Here is a 22,555-nt window from a genome sequence, read left to right as displayed (position 1 = left end):
GTATTATGATGATTCCCCTGTTTTAAGAAATATAGCTTTAGTTCTATCTATCTTGTTTTCCATAATTTTTTATAACACATTAAATATTTAGTTTTCATCTACATCATTTAAAAAGGAACTTACAAGTATAAATCCAGGCGAACTCATTGGCAGTTGCATAAAATCCAGTCTCTGTAATCACAGGCTTTTACTCAGATTTTAATACGTCTTTATAATTACTTAGAAAAATGGGCAGGTACACACATGCACATTTTGTAGTAAGTATGCTTTTAAAAACTGATGTATCTAATATGCAGCATAAGCTAAGGATTATTACACATGGAAAACAGTCAAAGCGAAGATGCTGGATGGAAAAAATGAAGGTATTATTTTTCCAAGTATACTGTCCATTTATCCATACTGCTAAAAGTCTATTCAAATGAAAGATGATTTTAAATTTACATCATAGATCATATCTATACATCGATGCAAAATGCTCAGCCTGAACTTTGGACCCAAAAACCTCCCACTGAACTCAAAATTTGAGCCTGAGGTTGGAGTACAGAACTGCAACTGTGCATATGCCGAGAAAGTGCCGATTAAAACATACACTTTCCACACACTAAACACAGTGTTACTTTCCAGACAGTGCCCCAGAGCAATATGAAAAATGTGGAAGAGCTTATTCAGGAATTTCTTTTAAGTCGGGATTTAAGATTTGAATGCATTTTCTGAATGCATAGTGTCATCCAATAGGGTCAGTTTGTAAGCTCTTTCTGCTTTTAATAAAGCAGAAAAAAAATATCAAGAAATCTCTAAGTGCAAAGAAGTTACCAGTTTTCCCTGCCTCAGGTAACTCTCTCGTGCAGAAATAAAAATAACAGGGGTATATATCTTGATTTTTTATTTCCCCAAACTTCCAGTATTCAACTATGACCTTTCATTTTCCATTGTAAAATAAAAAGCATGGCAGAACACAATACCTACCCAAATAGAAGATATGCTTAATGATGAATCAAAAGAATATAGTGGATAACAGCCAAAAGACAGTTTTAAAATTCCATTTGTTCTGACCGTATGCCATAAAGATATAAAGAATGTACTTGATAAAGGCTGTTTTCCTTGGAAATATTTATCACGGGAGATGTTTATCAAATGAAGTAAGTTATTTCTTGACTGAAGAGCAAGAAATGTAACTGTTTTCTAATCTTGTTTTAAGTCATGAGCAGTGCCTTGAAGGAGTCCCTGAAGAGGTTACTGTTCAAAGGTTGCAATGAATATTATCAACAGAAAACATCCCACCATGTCCTCTAGTTGAGATCTCTACTTCTCAACAATATAATTTACCTACTCCCTTATCTCCCTGTACTCAGAGAGATGAAGCCTAATGTTGCCAGGACCCTTGTCCTTCCACTTTTAGAAACACAACATGCTTGAGCTTATTTCTGTTATTTTTATAGTTCATGACAGTCATGGCTATCAGACAGCGGCTGTCACAGATGGTAAACTGTACTACAACATAGTTCTAGCTACACTCTTTTTCTAGTTCATATGCAAACTCAGCAGCAAGAAATACAGAAGCCAAGGGACAAAAGAGCAGGAAGGGCATAAAGAAGAAAATCCTTTCCACTCATCTTCATTTAAAGTGAGATGTGCAGACTAATCCTTCTCAATTTCAATTTGCAGCCTACACTGTGAGCCAAGATCTGACAAGGGAAGATTGACTGGTGCTATTTGGTTTCCTGACTGCAGGAAGTTATACACAGGCCACAAGAAACAACCAGTCACAATTTCCTCTACAAACAGAATTTAGCAGAGAAAAAATAAATAAATGAACAAAGATTAAAAACCAGAGTGGTTCCAAGTAAGTATAGATTTAAAAAAAAAAAGGGGGATTAAATAGGAAAAAAAAATTGCAGCAGCTACTTAAAAAGATATACTAGGGAAATTAAAAACAATGAAAGGGTGAATTCATGACGTGCTTGATGCCAAAAGATCCAGAGAGCACACTCAGGGAGGATCTCAACAAAAGGAGGGCTTTCTAGGCAGTGAAGACGTTAAAATAGTGGCAAATAACTAGCAGGAAAGATTTCAGCACGGGCTGTACAAATCTTCTGGAGACGCAGAGATACACTCAAGCTGTAAACCAACACCATCATCTCATCGATGCGATCCCTATCCTCACTAGCTAGTTTACAGCTACCACGGCCACATCAATCAGCAATACAGTCAGCTCTTCAGTCACACAGACTGCCATCTGCTCACAGCGTATCACAAGCAACAGCATATTTCCACCGACACACTGTGTGGGTGCACTCCCACAGCCCTCGAGCCAACACAAGGCAGGGCTGCCGTGGCCCCCGACTATCTTGGCCGCGCAGTCCTTGGCCGTCGCATCAGCACTGGCACTCAAGCGATCGCATCGGTTCAAGGAGCTGCTGTAGATGACAGCAGAAGCAACTGGTTTTGCGTGGGATCACCTGCCGGAGCTGGCTCACTTCTCCATCGCATTAACAGCAGCGCTGGCTCGAGGGAGGCACCGAAACGATGGGGCTGGGGTTAGGAGGGTGGGACTGTGGCAGATCTGCATTAGCTCAGGCGAAACTCAATGTGCATCAACTAGCCTCAAATCAGATTGTACCTACACCCATATTGGTCACCCAGACCGTAGTCGTAAACAGCCATAAGCCAGCACTGTCATCGGGGGTAGGAATCTCTTGCCTGTCAATTTCCTCCCAACGCTGATCCCATCTTTGTGCTGCCACAAACATCGGTATGATCAGAGATATGATCCTCGCAGAAATAAAAGACGGGTAGTGCTAATGGGGCTAGGTTCCCTATCCTGTTTCACTGAGCAACCGCACAAAAACACGAAGCAGCAGGCACTGAAGGCCGGGCGGACCTTCTCCTTTTGGCAGTAATGCTGATTCAAGCCACTTTAAAATTTATTTTAAGCTACATGCTATTTACGATATACACTTACAAATCCAGAAGGAATTATCATAATAACCTACCTAGACAGGAGATAGAGAATTACTCTGTAGTCAGACTAGAACGTATTCCCCAAAAGAAAAATTCACGTCTTGATGAAGCCACATCCTGTGACAACTTGTTCCACTCATTGTCTAGCCTTTCAGTTGGAAAAAAAAAAAAAAAAAAGCGCTGGCTATTTGCCACTTCTAAGCACTGGACCTTGCAATACATTTGCTGGACTGAAGGTTCTGTCCTTCAAGTTAAATTTGAGCAAGTCACCTTCTAATCTTCCCTTTATCCTCTCAATCCCCTCACTATAGGGCTTATTTTCCCATTTTATCATCAGTTTCACTACTTTTCCCTAATCTTCTCCAATTTAACAGAATCATTCCTCAACTGTGGAAGCCAGAATTGAAAACATTATTGTGACAGTGCTTGTTCCAGAGCCCAGAAATTAAGGTAAAATGTCCTCTTTATGGGGACATTTTACATTTACCACTACATTATGGTAAGTTGTCCACCAAATAGCCATCGAGATGCTCAACTATTTTTCAGAATAAGTGCTTCAAGAGAAGTCTCTATTAACAGAAGTCTCTTAATGTGGCTTTGCTTGTTCCTTCCTTGACATAATAGCTTTACGTTTGATTTATTGAAATAATAGCGGCTCTCTCTCTATCTTAATAGAACAAGACAGACTAAGGAAATGGTGTATAGAAATGGCATATAGCTCATGTGCTTCGAGGTATTCCAGTAACCATCCATCCTGCAGTCCTGCCAGTATAAGAATATAGGACTAGTCCACCTAGACCTGCAATGACACACCTAGAATCAGATGTTTCAAAGAAGGGTGCAGCTGGCGGGAGTGAAGTAATCGTTTCCATGATTCTATTTACCTCTAAAATTTAGAGACAGCCTTGAGCCCTCAGACGCAACATTTTCTACATTTACTATGTGACTCAGTTAAGACAATGATAGGTATTGTGTATCTCTAGATATTTACATCTAAGTTCTCAGTCTCAGAATTTAATCCAGGGTCGTTCCATTCCTTTCAGTCAGTCCATGTGAAGTAAGTTCCTCAGTTTAGTCACACCTTGGTATGCAAGCATTGACTGCAAGTTCCTCAGTTTAGTCACACCTTGTGTATGAAAGCATTGACTGCCATGGTTTTTTTCCATTTCCTACCTTCCCATTTCACTGACTCGCTCTTGTACCAAGAGACAGAGAGGTCCTGCTTCTCTCGAATTCCTGTTTTCGCATGGGAGTTCTTCAGCACGGCTCTGCTAATACTAGCAACAGGCTCTGCTTCCAGTTACGTGACTTTTGACAAGACATGTAACGTCACTGCCCCAAAGAACAATGTTTTCTTCTGCAGATTGCCAAGACGATTATATAATAAGATTTAAAAATTGGTCTGAAGTTGCAAAGGAGTATTTTTATACTATTGAAAATCACTGACGTCTCAATGCTTTCAAAACATGTCAGCTTTCATTATTTTTAGCCTTTTTTGACTGCAATAATTGTGAATTACGGTCACATAAGTAGACATGGCATTAACTTCCACGATGATGTAAGCTTTGATGTAACTGAGTTCTATAGGGCTCTAAACAGTTGAAACGATTAACAGCAAAGCTTACAAAATTGCAATGAGTAGAAAGCTAAAAGGAGAAGTCAGAAAGCCATTATCAGGAAGTCAGTAGGTGCATCATGTAACTTACCAAACAGGCGCTGATGGAAGAGAAATTTCCCAGCTATCAGTCCTGTGAGAATGGCAAGCAGCCACAGAAGCACCTTCAGAAATTTCCAGCCTCCTCCTTCAGGGTATTTATTTGTTACAAAGGAGAAACAATTACCAACAACAATAACATTGGCTTCTGTCTGACTGTGAGATACTGGGTCCTCAGCAAATATTAAGAAGTTAAAGAAGATCACTAAGTAAGCCACAACTAAGCGAGACCACGGGTGCTGGAAGTAGTAGCGGAAGTCTTTATCCATCCTCAGATACTGCAGAACTGTTCTTTGCCTGTATGTAAAGACACAAATGCACAATGTTATATATATATCTCCAGAATTCTTGGAGCTGAGGAGATACCTGCATATTACAAAAATCACATCACTGTAACCGTGTCATTAGTCATTTTTAACGCTTCAGACTTGACTAACAGTGAAAGTTTCAATTAAAAGATACCGTTAGATCCAGGTAGAGAAAAACTGAATTTTCTGCCCATTCCAATGTAAAAACAACAAACAAATTTATATAGATCATAGCACAGGATTTTTAGTCTCAAACATCTCTGTATTATTTCTTTCAAAGAACGGCTCCGTAGTGGGGCAGGAAAATACAGCATGTAGGAGCGTGACAGGCTACGTGAAACTTAGAGCGCCTTTCCAGCCACATTCCAAAAAATACAACACAGATTTCGCAAATGTTCATGCTAAGCCTAAACTGAACCTTTCTCCTTGTAGGAAAAGGGTGGAACAAGCCCCTAAGGCCAGTGAAGTCTTCTACTGCCTCATCTCCTAGAAGCTTACAAGCATATACCCCAGCAACATCAGAAACTTGTGTGCGTATGAAGGAATAACATGACAGAAAAGTTGCTGGAATTAACCCTCGCAGCTCAGGCAAGTCTGTGGAAATATTTTCATTGACTTGAGGGACTGCACCTATAATTAAGCATATTTTCAAAAACAGAAACTAAGAGTGCCCTGAGCACAGACTGTTTTGTACGAATACAAAAATTGTATTTTGAAACTTGCCTGCTGATGAAGTACTGCTATGGAAGAAAACAAATAAGCATGGTTACGTTTCAGTTGTTTGCCATTTGATTTCTTTTTCTTTTATTCACAACAAATTGGTTGTTTCATCCTGTTGAACCACTTTGTATGCACAAAGATACAAGGCCTTTGTGTTGTGGAACACCACAATTATTCAAGGGACACAGCGTGTAGGAAGAAAAGGGGGGGGAAAAAGGAGTATCTAATAATATTGCTTGTTTATTACAGCAGGATCCTTGAAGGATACAGTGTACTTAACTGAACGATACAGATTTTTGCAAATGTCATATATGCCCCCACAGGAAAAAAAACAACCCAAACCCAAATCGCAGCAGAAGACCTAAAAAACCCTATCTATTACTCATCCCTTCTTGGACTTCTAAGTATCACTTTGCAAACTTAAGGAAAGGCTTGAATTACAATATCTCCCTTCAGGTAGTCGCTTTAAAATAATTTAACTCTATAATCCGATTTATATGTGTAACATGAGAAGGAATCCTGTACCCACTAAATCAAAAGGATAAAACAACCTCAGCAGATTCAGACAACGCATTCAGTAAATAATAAAAATTAATAATGTCCCACTATGCATAAATTACATGTGAAAAGGAAAAAAAAACCGCATTAGAGAGTTAAAAAGTTGGCACAAGGAAGCGTCAGCGCTTTGAAAACTTTATGAATAAAGTGATTTAAAGCAAGGGTGACTGGCCCAGCAGCCTAAGAAAATACCACTTTGGGGAGATAAAGCCGCCTTCAGAGCCGCAAGGATGCCCAAAGCTATTTTAATGTTCTCCTTCCCGTTAAGGGGAAGAAAAGTTTTGCTATTTCCTTACGTGTAGGAACCACCCAAAAGCCGGACCGGGGCCGGAGATAGATAAACAACTATACGTCCCGACGTTTTTGGCAGCTGCCGGCTACCGGAGAGTGACCAGCCACCCACCCGAAGCCGCAGCTCCCCGGGAAGCCTTTACCAGCAGAAAGCAGCCCTTATTTGCAACAGCACCGGCGCTAAATCGCTAAGAAAAAAAAAACCCAAAAAAACCCAAAATAAAAAAAAAGAACAAAACCCGCTACCTCCACACCAAAACACCCGCGGTGCCCACAAACCCCCACGCCCACCCTCAACCTGTTAAATCCATTTTCCCCCACGCCGGGGCCACGCGTGTCCGTATGTCCCCCCGCCCCCCCGCCGGTGCCGGGGGGCTGCCCGCCCGCCTCCCTCCTTCACTCACCGCCTCGGGGACCGGCGGCGGCGGCGGGGGGTTCTAGAACCCGGCGGGGGGGGGGGGGGGGTGGGGTGGTTCTAGAACCCGGCGCGGCGCCGCTGCGGGCCCGGCTCGGCGCCTGCCGCGGTGCGGCTCTCGGGCAGGGTCGTCGTTCCGTGTGTCCCACCCCGGACCCCGCAGCCCCCTCGGGCGCTGCCGCGGAGTCCCGCCCGCCGTTCCCCGGTCCCCCCCCCCCTCCCCCCCCCCCGCCCCGGGCTGTGGCGGCTGTGCCCCTCCTCTACCGCTCCGGTGCCGGGGGAGGGAGCGCGGCCCCGGCAGTGCGGCAGTGGCAGGGCTGCGGCAGGGGGTCCCGGCGACGGTAGTTGTCCCTCCCCTCTTCTAACACCCCCCCCACACACACAGAGGTGTGTCTGCTAAAGGAGCCGAACCGTGCGAGTTATTTTCCCGCGGGTGGGGTTTTTTTGGTTTGTTTTTTTTTTTTACTCACCCTGGAAAATGGTGGCCTGGGAGCCACCGGGGGTTTATCCAGCCGGGGGAGGTGATGGAAGCCGGAGAGCCACGCGATTCCCAGCGGTCAGATTTCAGCGTGAAGTAGACGAGCTGTAGGAAATGACAAATAGGGGGGGGGAATGGGGGAGCGGGAGGCGATCTGGAGATGTGTTACCCCGAAGCAAAAGCACGGGGTTGGCAATCATAGCCGGATCGCTCGGGAGGATTTAGGAAAACCCTCGTGTTCGGGAGGGGAGGGAGGTCTCTACCCATTTTGCTTCCGTGGGAGGGGGCTATCGGGGGGCCACGGTCGGTCTCCGGGGCGAGCGCACGGTCGGTATCGGGGCTGTGTCGGGCAAAACGCCCCCGCGCAGCCCGCCGGAGCTGTTGACATTGCACTTCGGCCGAATTGTCAACCGAAGCCTTTTTTTTTTTTTTTTACGTGGGATGTGGTCCCTAGTGCCAGCGTGCTGGTATTGCTGACATCCCAGGAAAACGGTTACAGGATGCTCTTAGCGTTGCACTGTGACTGGGTCTTAAGGCGGCGGGTACCAGTTCTGGTCGTCGCTGAGGACGGGTAAAACCGAGCCGAAGGTGCTAGAGACAGCCTCGGTGTCTTGTTGGGAAAAGCCAGGTAGCTCCATTGGGGCAGGTAGCTGAAATACAGCATCCGACTGGAAAAAACAGGGATGGGATATGCGCTCGGCCGCTTCAGGCCAAGGTACGGAGGAACGTGGGTGAGCTCCACGGAGGAACGTGGAAGGGTCTTTAGGGGAGTCAGGTTGTGAAAGACCGGCACAACCACAACAAGCACCAGATGAAGACTTGGGAATGCCTTCTGTACTTATGGCAATACAGTTTTATGTATTTTTGTAAATAAACATAACTGTATTGAAGGTATCTGACATAATCACCGCGTTATCTTCCTCGCTAGAACAGCCCATGAGATGCTCAATTTTAGGGAGAAAGATGCAACATTCAATATTTAACAGTAGCACCCCCCCAGCGATCTTTACAGTAAACAGAAAATTAAAATATTCAGAGGCAAAAAATCATCATGTGCCACGAAAGAGTACAGAAACACAGCGTACAGCACTGCCTGTTCATGCAACAGTTCTGTGTGCACTGCCACGCTTGCAGAACTGTCTCCTTCTGTTCAACAAATGAGAATCCACAGAGAAGGAGGCAGCACCCACCACAAAAGACATCACGCTCTTCGTGCACCTACACACTAAGAAAAAATTTTCTTTAGCTCAGTTGGAAACCCATGCTACAACTACAAAGCGTTCCTGACCATTTTTTCAGATAGTAAATCAGTGAGCAAGTTTTTGAAGCCACTAAGTCAATCTAATGAAAATCATCTACTTTTCTATTAAAGTCACCAAAAGCATAAGTGCACCATGTACCTCTCCCAAATTTCATGTTGCAATTGCTTTCTTAGAGGACGCTAGTATTTTTTCAAACAATGTAATATTTCACTCGTATATTAAAAAAAGCTGGACCACTCATTCCTTTTTTTTTTTTTTAATCAAACAATCAAGATTTAGTTGATGAAATACATACCTGAATAGCAACAATTAACAAATAATCTAAGCAGCCGAGACCAGGAACTGCCAGCAACAGAAGAATATAAACTCTCTTATCTACGAAATTGTCAGCAAGTAAACAGGCCAGCAGTAAAACCAGTAAGTTGAACCTAAAAAGCAGGTTGAATCAGGACAACGAGTCATCTTGAAATGCTAGTTTCGATACTTATGAATGAAACTATTTTACCAGCATTCCTACTACAAAATAGCACTTTTGTAAAGGCTATCAAGCAGAGCTGTGAGTACTGAACTGACCGTATATGCATCTTACTGCAGTATCAATTTCTGTAGAGTCATTTTACATTCAAATATGAGGAATCAGCCTTCTGCACGTTAGTCTGTAACTAGAAAGTTCTCTTACAAGACTCTGCTACCTCAGACAACTCTGTCTGGTGCAGGAACATGCGCCGAGCTACAGTATGTTCCAAAATAATGATGCTGTACTAAGAGTCAGGTTTCTTTGCTTTTCTATGCCAAAGCAAAAGTGCTAGTTTTGTCAGTGAAGAAGCTGCAGGTCCAAACTAGAAAGACTCGTGTAATCACTCGATTCAAAAACAAAATAAAAAAGAAAATCCAATTCATTATGAAATCCTGTGTATCCAGGACTGAAAGGTAATTCTGGAGATGGGAAAAAAAATGCTACAGCTTCCTCTGAGAAAGCTCTCTAATATCCCATGTTATCTAAACCGACTATGTGCTTAGCTAGTTGAACCACAAAACTGTGGGTCACTTAACACCCGGGAAATTTCACCAAATCACAACATAGCTGAGGCTGGAAGGGACCTCTGGAGATCCTCTAGTCCAGCCCTCTGCTCAGAGCAGGGTTGTGTCCAGTTGGGTTTTAAGTATATCCAAGGTTGGAGACTCCACAACCCCTCTGGGCTACCTGTTCCAATGTTTGACCAACCTCACAGTAAAAAGGTTTTTTCATAAGTTCAGTGGAACGTCCGGTATTTCAGTTTGTGCCCATCGCCTCTCGTCCTTTCACTGGATAGCACTGAGTCGACTCTGGCTTCATCTTTACTCCTCCTATCAGGCTTTTAGACACATCGATAAGATCCTCTCCCTTGAGCCTCCTCTTCTCAAGGTTAAACAGTCCCAGCTCTCTCAGCCTGTCCTCCCACTCCTTTCACCTGTGGTTGCACAAATGCCTCTTCCCTGGCTTGCTGCTTGGAAAAAGTACTTCATCCCTCAAACCCCAAACCCCCACTACTCAGGGACTGTGCTTCTAATGTATTTTTCTTCCATCCTGCTGTTGCAGTTTGACCCCAGCCAGCAGGTAAGCACCCACACAGCTGCTAGCTCACTCCCTCCTGCCTCCACCCCCAGTGGGACAGGGGAGGGAATAGGAAAAAAAGAGAGAAAACTCATGCGTTGAGAAAAAGATGGCTTAATAAGTGAAGAAAAAAAGTGAGAATTAATAAAATGTAATAAATGAGAATTAAAAAAAAAAAAAAAGTGATGCTAAGGCAATCACTTACCAAGGCCCACAAGCAGACTGATGCCTGGTCAGTCTCTGATAGCCAGCTTTGAAGCCAAGCCCCATCCCACCCTTTTCTTCCACGCAGCTTTATTGCTGGGCATGATGTCATATGGCATGGTGTTTCCCCTTGGCCAGTTTGGGTCAGCTGTCCTGGCTGTGTCCCCTCCCAATTTCTTGCCTATCCCCCAGCCTACTTGCTGCGGGGGAGTGTGGGCAGAGCGGGGAAGAGAGACAGCCTTGATCCTGTGCAAGCACTGCTCAGCAATAGCCAAAACATCAGTGTGTTTTCAAAGCTGTTTTAGCCACAAACCCAAAACACAGCACAATATGCTGCTATGAAGGAAGTTAACCCCAGGCCAGATCCAGTACACCTGCAAAAAATAGCCTTGTAACAAAAGAGTCCCCCCTTTGAAATTTCACAGTCACCGTTATGGCAACCCATCTCAGCTACACCACTTAAGATCTATTCATTATCTGCATTCCCCAACTCATTTCTTACTGTCTAAAAGAAGAGAAAGAAGCACATTAAAACATGGAACAAATGGGGAAAAAACCAAAAGCTGACAACTGTTAGTGTATAACTAAAGAGTTAAAAAATTTAAAAACTTAGAAGAAAGAAAAGGCAAAAATATGTATCTCCCATGGAAAGTGAGAATGTTAAATTAATCAGAGATAATGACATTGCAAATACTAGTACTGCTTCACTACAAGATGTGAAAGATAGAAATGTCTAGAAGAATGTGGTACAGCAGAAATGTTTCTATTATATATTTGGAAAAGATAAGCAGTGTTTTCACATTATGTAACATTGAAATACTTTCCGTTAAATCAATAATATGAAAGGATAGTAAACAGCAGCAACTTAAATTAAATATTTATTTTTAAATGGCAGGTCAAAGAGTTATTAGAAAAATAAACGAAAGATGTGATAGGCAGCTACGTTAATCGTTAAATTTGTTTCCTAACAACTTCTGAAATGCTGAAGAAATTTCATAGAACTAGAAGAAAGTTAATGTTGTAACAATATTCAAAGGGTAAATAGGATGACCTACTTAATTACAGGCTTCCCAGGCTGACAGCAAGCATGGGCAAAAATATGGGAAAGGCAGGTTCAGGTCTCAATTACTGAAAGAAGTGAAAGGGAGAAGAACCGGAATAACCAAACGGAAGACAGTGGTGCGGGTGTGCAGCCATGCAATCCCCGGCCTCCACGCGCACACGCTGTAAGTCAGAGCAGCCACCAGATTTAGTCATAATTTTGGTCAAACTAGTGCCTCTGTTTCTGCGAGAACAACCAGCAATAATACAAGCTGACAGAACGCACTCTTTGAAAAACCATTCTGATGTCACTTCGGGATATAATGTATTTGTTTGGTTAGGTCAGTACCAAGATATATACATATATACACCTGAAATCTTTAAGGGATTTATGTGATCAGATAGCTACTGACATTTCAGTGAAAGAATGAGAATGATACAAAATCAACATTATACCCAATATACAGGTGAACTAACAGGCTTCCAAGTCATGATAAAGGGCCTTATTTCTGGTTCAATCTAACATTTTTCATCAACGAAACAAGGAAGAGATTGCAAATTATCTAAAATGAGGGAAACTAAAAATAATGGCAAAAGGACACATTTCTGACACTAAGCCTCTCGATTCTTTGACTTGTTAGCTACAACCCAAAACATTTCAAACCAAACGTAAATGTGAATAGGAACAACTTATACCTCCTGTTTCTATAACGCAGAAAAAAATGAAAAAAAGAGAGCTTGGATATAGATTTTAACAAACATAAATGATGCTTTAGCTAAAAATGTTAGTGGAATCTTGGGATCTGGGTGATTAATATATACTTTTTGATCCTTGTCAAGCAAGTTTTAGTTTACCAAGATGAAGTTAAGGGATGGTTTCATCATTGTTGATAGGTTAAATCACAAAAATATAATTTTGAGCAGAATTTAATACATATACCTAATTTTGCAATACCAGTGGAACTTGGGACAAAAAGCAGTAGGAGAACCGGAACTTTGAGTGATCTTTTACATACTGTGAAACAGAACTTCAGTCCTGAAGTCAAATGATACAGGGCTTACCAAGGTTAAAGCAGAAGCTGTACTGGAAGTTTTGAAGATGGTAAGTCAAATGATAAACAAAACTTACTTACACTTGAATGAAGTACTTAGTTCTGTTCATCCAGAACAAATTTACTCCAAGTAAGCATGACTCTACTTCAAATAATCTATACTGATTTCAAACAGACAGACAGCACACGCTTAGCCTAGATAAAATCACTGAAGAAGAACAGTCTAGTGAGGTGAATTTACACCACTAATTAAATACCTTTTAAGTGCATCTGCTGGCCATATGGATAATTTCAACTAATAGAACAACGACATGTGACTTCTGTACTAGGAAAAGAAAGGAATAATCAGCTTGCAGCTACCTTGATAGTTGCATGTACAGAATCAGAGAAAACACAAATTAAGAAAAATTGGAATCTGAATTCAGCCTTCCACAGATACTGCTTAACCACACTGTCCAAGTTTATTGCAAGGGTAAAAGAAGACTTCAGAAAGATAGAATTCAGGCTGGAAGACAAAAGGTCAGAAAAATAGTAAGTGGTAACAGAAAGTCTTTGGGAAAAGAAAGTATGCTCTAATGTTGCTGAACTCTAGTAAGAAAAATATAACATCATGTTTTGCTCAGTATGAGCTTTATATTCTTTTATACAAGCAGGCCTCAGATTACTATCTGACAGGAGAATAATTTAAGCTTTATTAGCTTATTCAATACTAAAGACAAATTTGTTTAAAAATAATGAGGGGTAATTTCTTAACCTCATGAAAAAACACAGGACAAAAAAAGTCTTGTGTTTTCAACCACTGTATCTCATAATGTTTTTCCAAAGTGCAGTGAACAACTGTAATTTGTGTAACTACAGTATAACAACACATTCCCTCTGTAAAAAAAAAAAAAAAAGTCTGAAGGCTTTACTTTGTTGTCATACAAATTCCCTGTGTCTTGTTCCTATTTCTATTAGAGCAAAAATAGGTGTAGCATAACATAAAAATTTTGTATCTTGACGAAAGTACTGCTTTTAAACTCAAGCACAGTGTGATAACTCAAACAATTAAATGACTTTATTTTCATATCTCTGCATACCTGGAATTGGAGTACATTATCTAATACAATAAAAGGAGTCTGAGAGCTGATCATGCACTGTCATATACACCTGACTGGATCAGGGGAACAGAAACAGAGGCAGGGCAGGGAGTACTATGAGGCACTGGCTGCTGCTCTGGGGATCTCGTTAGAGACTATGGCAAACCAGACACCGCACTAATACAACTGAGGAGCAAATCTGTCCCTGCCGAAGCAGACGCACACAGCTGTCTTGTGCAAAACATGGCTCGTCCGAGCTGTGGATCAAACCCCAGGAATACAGGTGAGCTATGCTCGCTAACAACTTCAATGTGACTGTGCAAATGGTAGCACTTGATGAATCAGAACTATAATCTCATTGAAAAATAATCAAATGTACCAACATTAAACATAAGAGAGCTAATCATAATCTGAAAATAATTAAGAGAATCATATATGCACTGCTACGCCTAGAGAGTAGGGGTTTTGCTGTGAGATTTTTAGACAAGTGATGAGAAGACCAACTTTTGTGACCTTTCTTTAAAGCTTCTTCTCATTGTGTACTGGGATATGCAGTATCTATTATGCAAATAGACATTTTTCAATGGCCAAAGAATAGCCTGTGACAAATGCCTGTTATTTTTAGCTCACACTAATGCACTGTGAAAAAGCATAGTATGCAAAAAAAAAAAAATTACAATGATAAATGTAATAATTTATTTACTAGCTGGAAATACACTGAAAATGGACAGGCACTTTGAATAAGTGCCTGAAAGAACAAGTAAGAATGTACAGTGTGGTCAAAATGTCCTTTGCTTGTTTACTGAATTTCCCTTCATTTATAAGAAGAGCAGTGGGGTGGGTGCACGGTAGAATCTTTTGGAACTAAAACGAAGTACTGGAGACCTTCAGCTTATGCTGAGACGTAGCATACGTCTGGGTTTGTGTGTGCCTGTGAGAGTCTTACTTCTGCTGCAAACTAAGTGCAAGGAGCTGAGTACTAACACAGCTGTCTTAAATGCTAGAAGGGAGCACTGCAAATACTTCAGGTTTCACTGCAAGTCTTTCTCCTACCCTTCTTCCACATTTCTGTCTATTTAAACAGTACACACTGGAGAGTAAGGATCTGTGTCAGAGTTTTATTCTCTTGCATCTCAGAACACTTTCTGCAATTAGTAATAAAATCCCTAATTGGTCTCATGGAGCCCTTTTGGGATGAAACTCCCCATATTTTCTTGCTACTATTTTTTAATAGCAATTTATGGGTAGAAATTGGGTGTCACTTCTGAGTGACTTGGGAGGAAAGTCTGTCTGACTGGACTCCTCTCCAGCAAGTGGGACCCCATGAGTAGGAGGAATCCTTTGGCCCAGGTCCTCCTGTTGTTTCACCCCAGCTTTGACACCTCTCAGAAGGTCTTAGCTGTCCTCATGATGCCTACATCAAAAAGTGGAATTATCTAACAACAATTTGAACCTTTTCTTAGTTTCTTTGGAAATTTGAATAAGACTGTGAAAGAGCAATGAGAAGCATACAAGGAGCCATTAGAGGGAACCTGATAGTCGGTGGATGAGGAATACGGTTGGATGGTCGTGTCCAGAGGGTAGTGGTCAACAGCTCAATGTCCGGATGGAGATCAGTGACAAGTGGTGTCCCTGAGGGGTCTGTATTGGGACCAGTACTGTTTAATATCGTCATCAGTGACACAGACAGTGGGATCGAGTGCCCCCTCAGCAAGTTCACAGATGACACCAAGCTGACTGGTGCAGCTGACACACCTGAGGGCCGGGATACCATCCAGAGGGACCTGGACAAGCTCGAGAAGTGGGCCCATGTGAACCTCATGAGGTTCAACAAGGCCAAGTGCAAGGTCCTGCACCTGGGTCGGGGCAACCCCTGCTACCAATACAGGCTGGGGGATGAAGGGATGGAGAAGAGCCCTGCAGAGAAGGACTTGGGGGTACTGGTGGATGAAAAATTGGACACAAGCCGACAATGTGCGCTCACAGCCCAGAAGGCCAACAGTATCCTGGGCTGCATCAAAAGCAGCATGGCCAGCAGATCGAGGGAGGGGATTCTGCCCCTCTGCTCTGGTGAGACCCCACCTGCAGTACTGCGTTCAGCTCTGGGGTCCTCAGCACAGGAAAGACCTGGACCTGTTGGAGCAGGGCCACAAAAATGATCAGAGGAATGGTACACCTCTCCTATGAAGAAAGGCTGAGGGTGTTTGGGTTGTTCAGCCTGGAGAAGGCTCCAGGGAGACCTTACTGCAGCCTTCCAGTACTTAAAGGCAACCTAAAAGAAAGATGGGGACAGACTTTTCAGTAGGGCCTGTTGCAATAGGACGAGGGGTAATGGTTTTAAACTAAAAGAGGGTGGATTTAGACTAGATAGAAGGAAGAAATTTTTTGCGATGAGGGTGGTGGAACATGGGAACAGGTTGCCCAGAGAGGCTGTAGATGCCCCATCCCTGGAAACATTCAAGGTCAGGCTGGACGGGCTCTGAGCAACCTGATCGAGTTGAAGATGTCCCTGCTCATTGCAGGGGGGTTGGACTAGGGGACCTTTAAAGGTCCCTTCCAACCCAAACCATTCTATGGTTCTATGATTCTATTAGATCTACTAAGTTCACAGCCATACATGCAATGGAGAAACAGGCAGGAACCTGGGATCTCAGGAAGGATAGGCAAAATGTCAAGGAAAATGTAAGAGAAAAAGACTGAAATTTTCAGTCAGAATATCAAGGAAAATTTTCAAACACTGATACTCCTAGGCTACAAGGTACACAGTTTTAGCAAGGCCCAGAGGCTCTGCAACACTCTAATTAAGAGAGGAAGTGACTTAGGACTTTGTGTCTTCAACACAGAGTGCAAACAATGCCTTGGCCACAGTCACATTTGCTTCATCTGGTATTAGTCAGTACTAACCGTACCTCATCAAGAAAGAAACCGCCATCTCTGTAGTAATGGGAAACAAGATAAACAACTGCATATAATCAGCACAGTGCTGGTGTTTCAGCTGATAATATTTCACAATGACTTAATGCACTCATCTAAGGTAAATATTAAAAGAAAGTGGAAATACGTATGAAAGGAATGTTGCCCAGCATCTCTCTTTTGAGGTCACCAGGAAAATTACAGGATCCATGCTAGTGCTGCACCAGTTTATCATCCTAGATCATCTGCCATTAAAAGAAGTTCACATACTTCCTACTCATAGAAACCTCTCTGTACCAAAGTCAGTGAGAGAATTCTTAATGATTTCAGTAGAGTCATGATATCCTGCATATAATGTTAGGAAAAACAGAAGTGTAATCTCCGACTTTTGTAATATGCATTTTCACCTAATCATTGTATCTGCCTTGTTATTATTTTTTAAATGTTTTTAATAACAGGAATATTTGAGTGAGGAAATCTTCGAGAAAATGACTACTTTCCAGGGTACTCAAAACTACCTACCAGCTCATTAGATCATGCAAACTTCGAATACTGCTCTATGCTCAGACATGACTACTGGCCAGACAAGCCACCCACCTGCAGGAGGTAATTACCAGTCTTGGCAGATAAGGTCTACTCTAAATCTAGACAGTATTGTGTTTGGTGGCTTTCTGCCAGGATTCACTGGCATTCTAAAAGGGGTCCTTCTACAGTCAGCATGTGCTGGGCTGTCAGTATGATCATCCAAACGGGACTGAAACAGTCCCAAGCACATTTTCTTTCTCATCAAGAAATAGCTAGCAAATCCAATGAAGTGGAAGATAGAGTAGCCCTAATTGACATGAAAATGTGAAAGGAGAGGCTGCTGAAAGACTTTGAATGTACCCAGTCTCTTAAAAAATAAATGGATATTAGAACCATTTTTCTAGATCCAGAGGAAGGTTTTGCATGAACACAAACAGCAGCTCATTTTTGCCTTGGAGGTTTTTTCGATACAAGACGATGATTTTTAATAGAAGTGTTATTTAAGTGGAGCTTCATCTTGGTGGCAAGCAGATTTCATTCCTGTTGAATGAAGATAATAATATGGCTTCAGTTACTGCTTTGTTATCGTCTTTGATCTGGGCTACAGCAATGTAATACACCTTGCTATAAATAATTAGTACATCTCTTTAGCCAGTCACCCTATTGGAGCAGATCATGTCCTGCTTCTGTTTTCTGTGCAGTCTTCCCCTAGAATCCAGTCAAGTTTAAAATCTTGGTATTTATGGTCAGGCATATGATGGTCTGAGAAGAAAGCACGCATACACTAGCTTAGTCCTGATAGCTTAAAATGGAAATTGTGACTTATAAATCTACTCCAGAGGCCTAAGGGAGCTGTCCAGGTCTTTACAAAGTTTTTCTTGCTTTCTTTGACTCAAGAATCACTTTGAACATCATGTAAGATGATTCCTAAAAATCTCTTGTGTGCTCTACACACAAGAAGACTTCTTGGAACTTGTCATCAATAACTGACAAAGCAAACATAGGTTTTAAATAATTAAAATACTTTTTCCCGCTGGAGGGAAAAGGTAAAATTGAGAACCACAGAGATACCAGTTGTACTGCTTAATGCACTTCAGAAATGCATTCAAATAACACACCATGGAGGCAGAACAGAACATCTGAAAAGAGTGGCTGAAAGGGTGCCTGGATTACAAATCGTTTTGCACAAGGATTTTGCAGTGGTATTTACACGTTAGTTAATCACTACTATTGGGGTAAGTATATGAAAGAACAAACAACATTTGAGAAATTTCATAATTTAAAAATCACTGAGAGCATGAAACAATTTGACCATCATATTGCCCATTATGCTGTGCATAGAGAATGTAGAGATGCCATGTCTACTGTTTATCTACAGATTTACCAGATCAGGTTAAGAGCTAGAAATGGACAAAGATATCAACAAACCATATTCAGAATCAACTCCTTAATAAGGTCCAGAAGCACTTAACAGAACAGAAAGATGTAAGAAACATGGGAATTCCCACCAATTGTGCTTTGTTCAGTTTATTTCACAGGACATTTGCTTCTTATTATCAAAGCATACCAAAACATGACAAGAATCAGTTGTCTACAACTTTCAGGATAGCAAAACCTTTGCTACAAATCTGTTTTCATCTATGGCAGTGGCTAGGAAAACCCCAGCACCTCAGACCTGGCTATCTATGCCACTGTAATTCAGTTTAAAATAGTTGTCTATCTAGCACGTTCCTGGCTACCCACAGTCAATACCTACTGTGTCAGCTGTTTAAGCAGCCAGAAAGAAATGCTCCTCAGATTATGAATATTAAGAGACAGGAGTCAGTTTATTTACACATTTACAAGAAATGAGCAGAAATACCTCAGAGCATAAAGAAATTAAGAGATATTCATACTGCTATAAAGACTTACTGATGAACGTAAAGTGAGAGCTGTCCACAGTGTAATAAAAAACACTTGCTGTAATGGCAAGAGAGCGATGTGTTCTTATAGCAATACTTCTTAATAGTAGACTTACCCAGAAGCTCTAACCATCACAAAGAAATACCTTTTTATTTGAATTGAACATAGTGTGTTGGTTGATTAGAACTACATATACTGAGACTTACAAATGGGTAACACTGGCACGCTCAGCAATCAAAGTCCATTTTGCTAGGAACACCTTTCACACATATCCTCAAAGTTATAAGGAAATCTGACTCTAGGAGCGGTATGATTTCTAATTTCATTGTTTAGCTGCCTATGGGTGTATGGGAATGGAGATTACTGGAAGCAGAGTTGAAGAAATGAAGTTTTCACATATTTCTGAAGGAAGTAGATGATACTCATTCTTACTCTATATGGAAGGAAGTTCATCTTGCTGATGGACTAACTCTCTGATACTATAATTATCTTATGAAAATACGGTTATTTTTGAAGAATATGCTGATGGGGGAAAAGAACAATCTAAGATGAAGCTTTGAAGAGTGTCAGGCTAGAGATCCACAGGAAAGGGAGCTCGACAGCAAGAAAATAAAGTTGTAATATTGCCCAGTAAAAAGGTTTTCCCTCTTCGGCTGTTGGAAATGTGTTTAGTGTTTGAAGTGTCACCTCAAGATAGGCATGGACTGCAGTGATAAAAACTGTATGTAAAAAAAATACGTGCATTTCCATTGTCAGGTAGACAATTATAGTCAAACCTGGAACAGGCCTTCCTGGCAACATCACAACAGGAGAAAATGTTTGCACATGATTCCGGAACTATGAACACAATTAACTGAGGATTCCATAGAGATTATAACCACAGCATTTAATAAACTAGCATAAGCGAATAGAGCATTGCTAAATCAATGAAGAAGCAAATGTATAGGGAAAGACGCTGAAAATGAAAACAAGACCCAGAAGTCACATAGAAAATGCTGTACCAAACTCTATTAAAAATATTTCCTTTTGACTAGTCATTTATTATTCAGTTAAAATAATCTTATTAAATTTGGGAAACTGCAATATGCTGTCTCTACCAAAACAATCACAGCCTTAATTAGATACAAAACCTAACGTATTCTGGAAAAAATTAATTCAAGTACAGGGAAGAAAATATAACTAATAAAAAGAAAAAAGTTACTTAATGCATATGCTAACAGATAAACCTCCCTGTTCTTACCCTGACACTCTTATGATCTGGATAGGAGTTTAATAATCAAAAAATTTTAGTAAGACTCTGAAGCACACTGAAATTCAGAAGTTTAGGCTTCTTCAATAGACATAAAATCGTTACTTGCTTATGCTTGTTTCTGTGCAATGTCTCTTCTTTGCCAATCATCAAACCCCTTAATAGAGGAAAATATTTGTGATATTGAAATTTGAAAAAAATAGACTTTCAGTTCATCTTTTTGCTAAAAAGGTGCTACAAAATGCCCGTGTGTACCAGTCTTGTTTCACATGAAGCAGTTGTTAAGATCCCGCTTCTGCACTTTGGAGCCCTCTGACATACTGGCAGGAACTGATGTGATGTGACCTCAGATAGTCAAGGTGGTCTCAAAAGGGTGACAGACGTTAGAGTCTCATACCACTCTGATAGTTCCAGTCTAAGCATGGGTTTCCATTGAAAGCACAGTTCCACAGTCTTAGCTACACATCCTTGTTACCACACTGTGCCAACAGTATTGCTCCTGGGAACACATGACTAACTCGATCAAGGAACCAATCTGTCTTTTCAGGACATCTGCCTATCAAGGAAAACTTCCTTTTCCCTCATAAAGTTTCAGGCAAATTCATCCTTTACAAATGCTAAAACCAACACAGCGGAGGAACCAAGAACATAGCACCCACGGCAGGCTTAGGCTCAAATGATTTAAAGTAATTGTGATAGCACCACATCTTTGTTTGCCACTCTGGCTCGATCCCTAGCACTCCTCTCCTCTCGGAAAGGCTGCTCTTCTTACAACCTCTGTGCTCCTGGAGGCTTATAATAGGGGAATTAGGGCTGACCTCTGGGTACCTGGGAAACACCTCCTGTCTCTCATTTCTTGGTTTCACATGAAGTCTTTTCCCTGCCTCTTTCAGCGCCTCCTTGCTATAAGAAAGATAAACTGCAGCTTCTCTGTTTCCCCGGCTGCTGCAGTCCTCACAGTTAGTCCCAGCTTGCGAGCTGGTGACGCGTCTCCACAGTGACTTCGTATTTGCCAGACTGGCATTACGCAGCACACCTCACATACCACAGTTACAGTGCTATTTCACATTTCCCAAATAGGACACTAAATCCCTCACCTTTTTAAACTGGGGATCTGACAAAGTGCAGGCACCCCCATCTATCAACACAGCTGACTTCAGAAATTCCTGAGCTGCAGTACTCTGGAGGCCGGGAAGGTGAGCCAGGGAAGCATTACCACACGCTTGCCTTACTCTTCTATTCTTGCCTGGTCCGCTGAGCTAGATATGTGGTATGCCCTGTTACAGCATTTCTTATGTTCTCAGTTTGAACAGTGACCCATAAATACCTGCTAACTCCCAGGAATCTGAAGAAATCATCAGCATTAGGACATTACATTAAGTGCCCACAGCCCTGGTACATCTACAGTTGCTTGCACGTTTCACCTGCGGAGCCTAATCCACACCACAGCACAGATTAAAAACGCTGAGTACAGGATGCAGAAGCCATTTCTAAAGAAGAGATAGAAGCCATCTTTTTGTTGTAAGGGGACGGTGTTTCTCAACCTGTAGACAGACGTGCCTGCGAAAGACAGCTAGCAAGAGCAAACCTACCTTCAGAGCACGCTTGAAGTCATGACGCAGGACTCTTCTTCACTGGGAACTTTAAAAGTTCAAGGAAACCTCATCAACACAGGTTGAAATGGCGTAAAAGCCTTTGGTCGTGTGGGCAGGCCGCTCACTGAGAAGCAGGTACACTCTTTCTCTGCCTGGACCCGTGCCTTGCCAATGCAGACAGGCATCTCAACCACCAGACCCATGCTGAAGGAGAAGAAATCTTCACTATTTCTGTTGACGCAGTGCCACCAAGTAGCAAAAAACTGCAAAATTAACAGAGAAAGACTGTCTTGTCGGGGGCAAGGGCTTGAGCCAAAAGAGCCATGGTTCCGGGCTCTGTCCCCTGAGTTCTGGCCTCTTTCCTCAGATTTCTGGGCTCTGCCCCCCGAGTTCTGGGCTCTTTCCCCAGGTTTCTGGGCTCTGCTCCCCGAGTTCTGGGCTCTTTCCCCAGGTTTCGGGGCTCTGCCCCCTGAGTTCTGGGCTCTTTATGGGGTGAGCGTTTAATGCAGAATTCACAGCACACACAACCCGCCTGCTGTCCCACCTTGCGGCTCCTTCCTTGCCGCCCCAAGCAAGGGCGGGAGGTCCCCGCGACAAGACTCCTGGAGATCAACTCAATTCACCTCGATATCAACTCAATTCACCTCACAGATTTTTCAGTACTTCGGCCAACAAGCAACCCTGCGGGGCACTT

At 42.0% G+C, this 22,555-nt stretch overlaps 1 protein-coding gene across 4 annotated transcripts in view; it reads right to left on the bottom strand.

Annotated features, from left to right (window-relative positions):
- TMEM117 (transmembrane protein 117) overlaps window positions 1–22,469 on the bottom strand; it is a 236,162-nt gene extending 213,693 nt beyond the window's left edge. Inside the window, exons 1-3 of one of the 4 annotated variants that reach the window (XM_049813838.1) lie at window positions 7,709–7,811; window positions 7,438–7,550; window positions 4,668–4,972 (exon numbers count right to left, since the gene is read on the bottom strand). In XM_049813838.1, coding sequence (XP_049669795.1) covers window positions 4,668–4,944 — 277 coding nt within the window. In that variant the 5' untranslated portion in view covers window positions 4,945–4,972; window positions 7,438–7,550; window positions 7,709–7,811. Of the gene's footprint in view, window positions 1–4,667; window positions 4,973–6,956; window positions 6,982–7,437; window positions 7,551–7,708; window positions 7,812–21,858 lie in introns of those variants that run through there. The other 3 variants (XM_049813839.1, XM_049813840.1, XM_049813841.1) reach the window with 3 other exon arrangements.
- Window positions 22,470–22,555: the final 86 nt, after the last annotated feature.

Source organism: Accipiter gentilis, chromosome 11, assembly GCF_929443795.1.
Source record: "Accipiter gentilis chromosome 11, bAccGen1.1, whole genome shotgun sequence".
In the NCBI taxonomy this organism is placed as follows: Eukaryota; Metazoa; Chordata; class Aves; order Accipitriformes; family Accipitridae; genus Astur; species Astur gentilis.
Note: the sequence above shows the minus strand (reverse complement) of the source record. Positions and strands in the feature narration are given on the sequence as shown.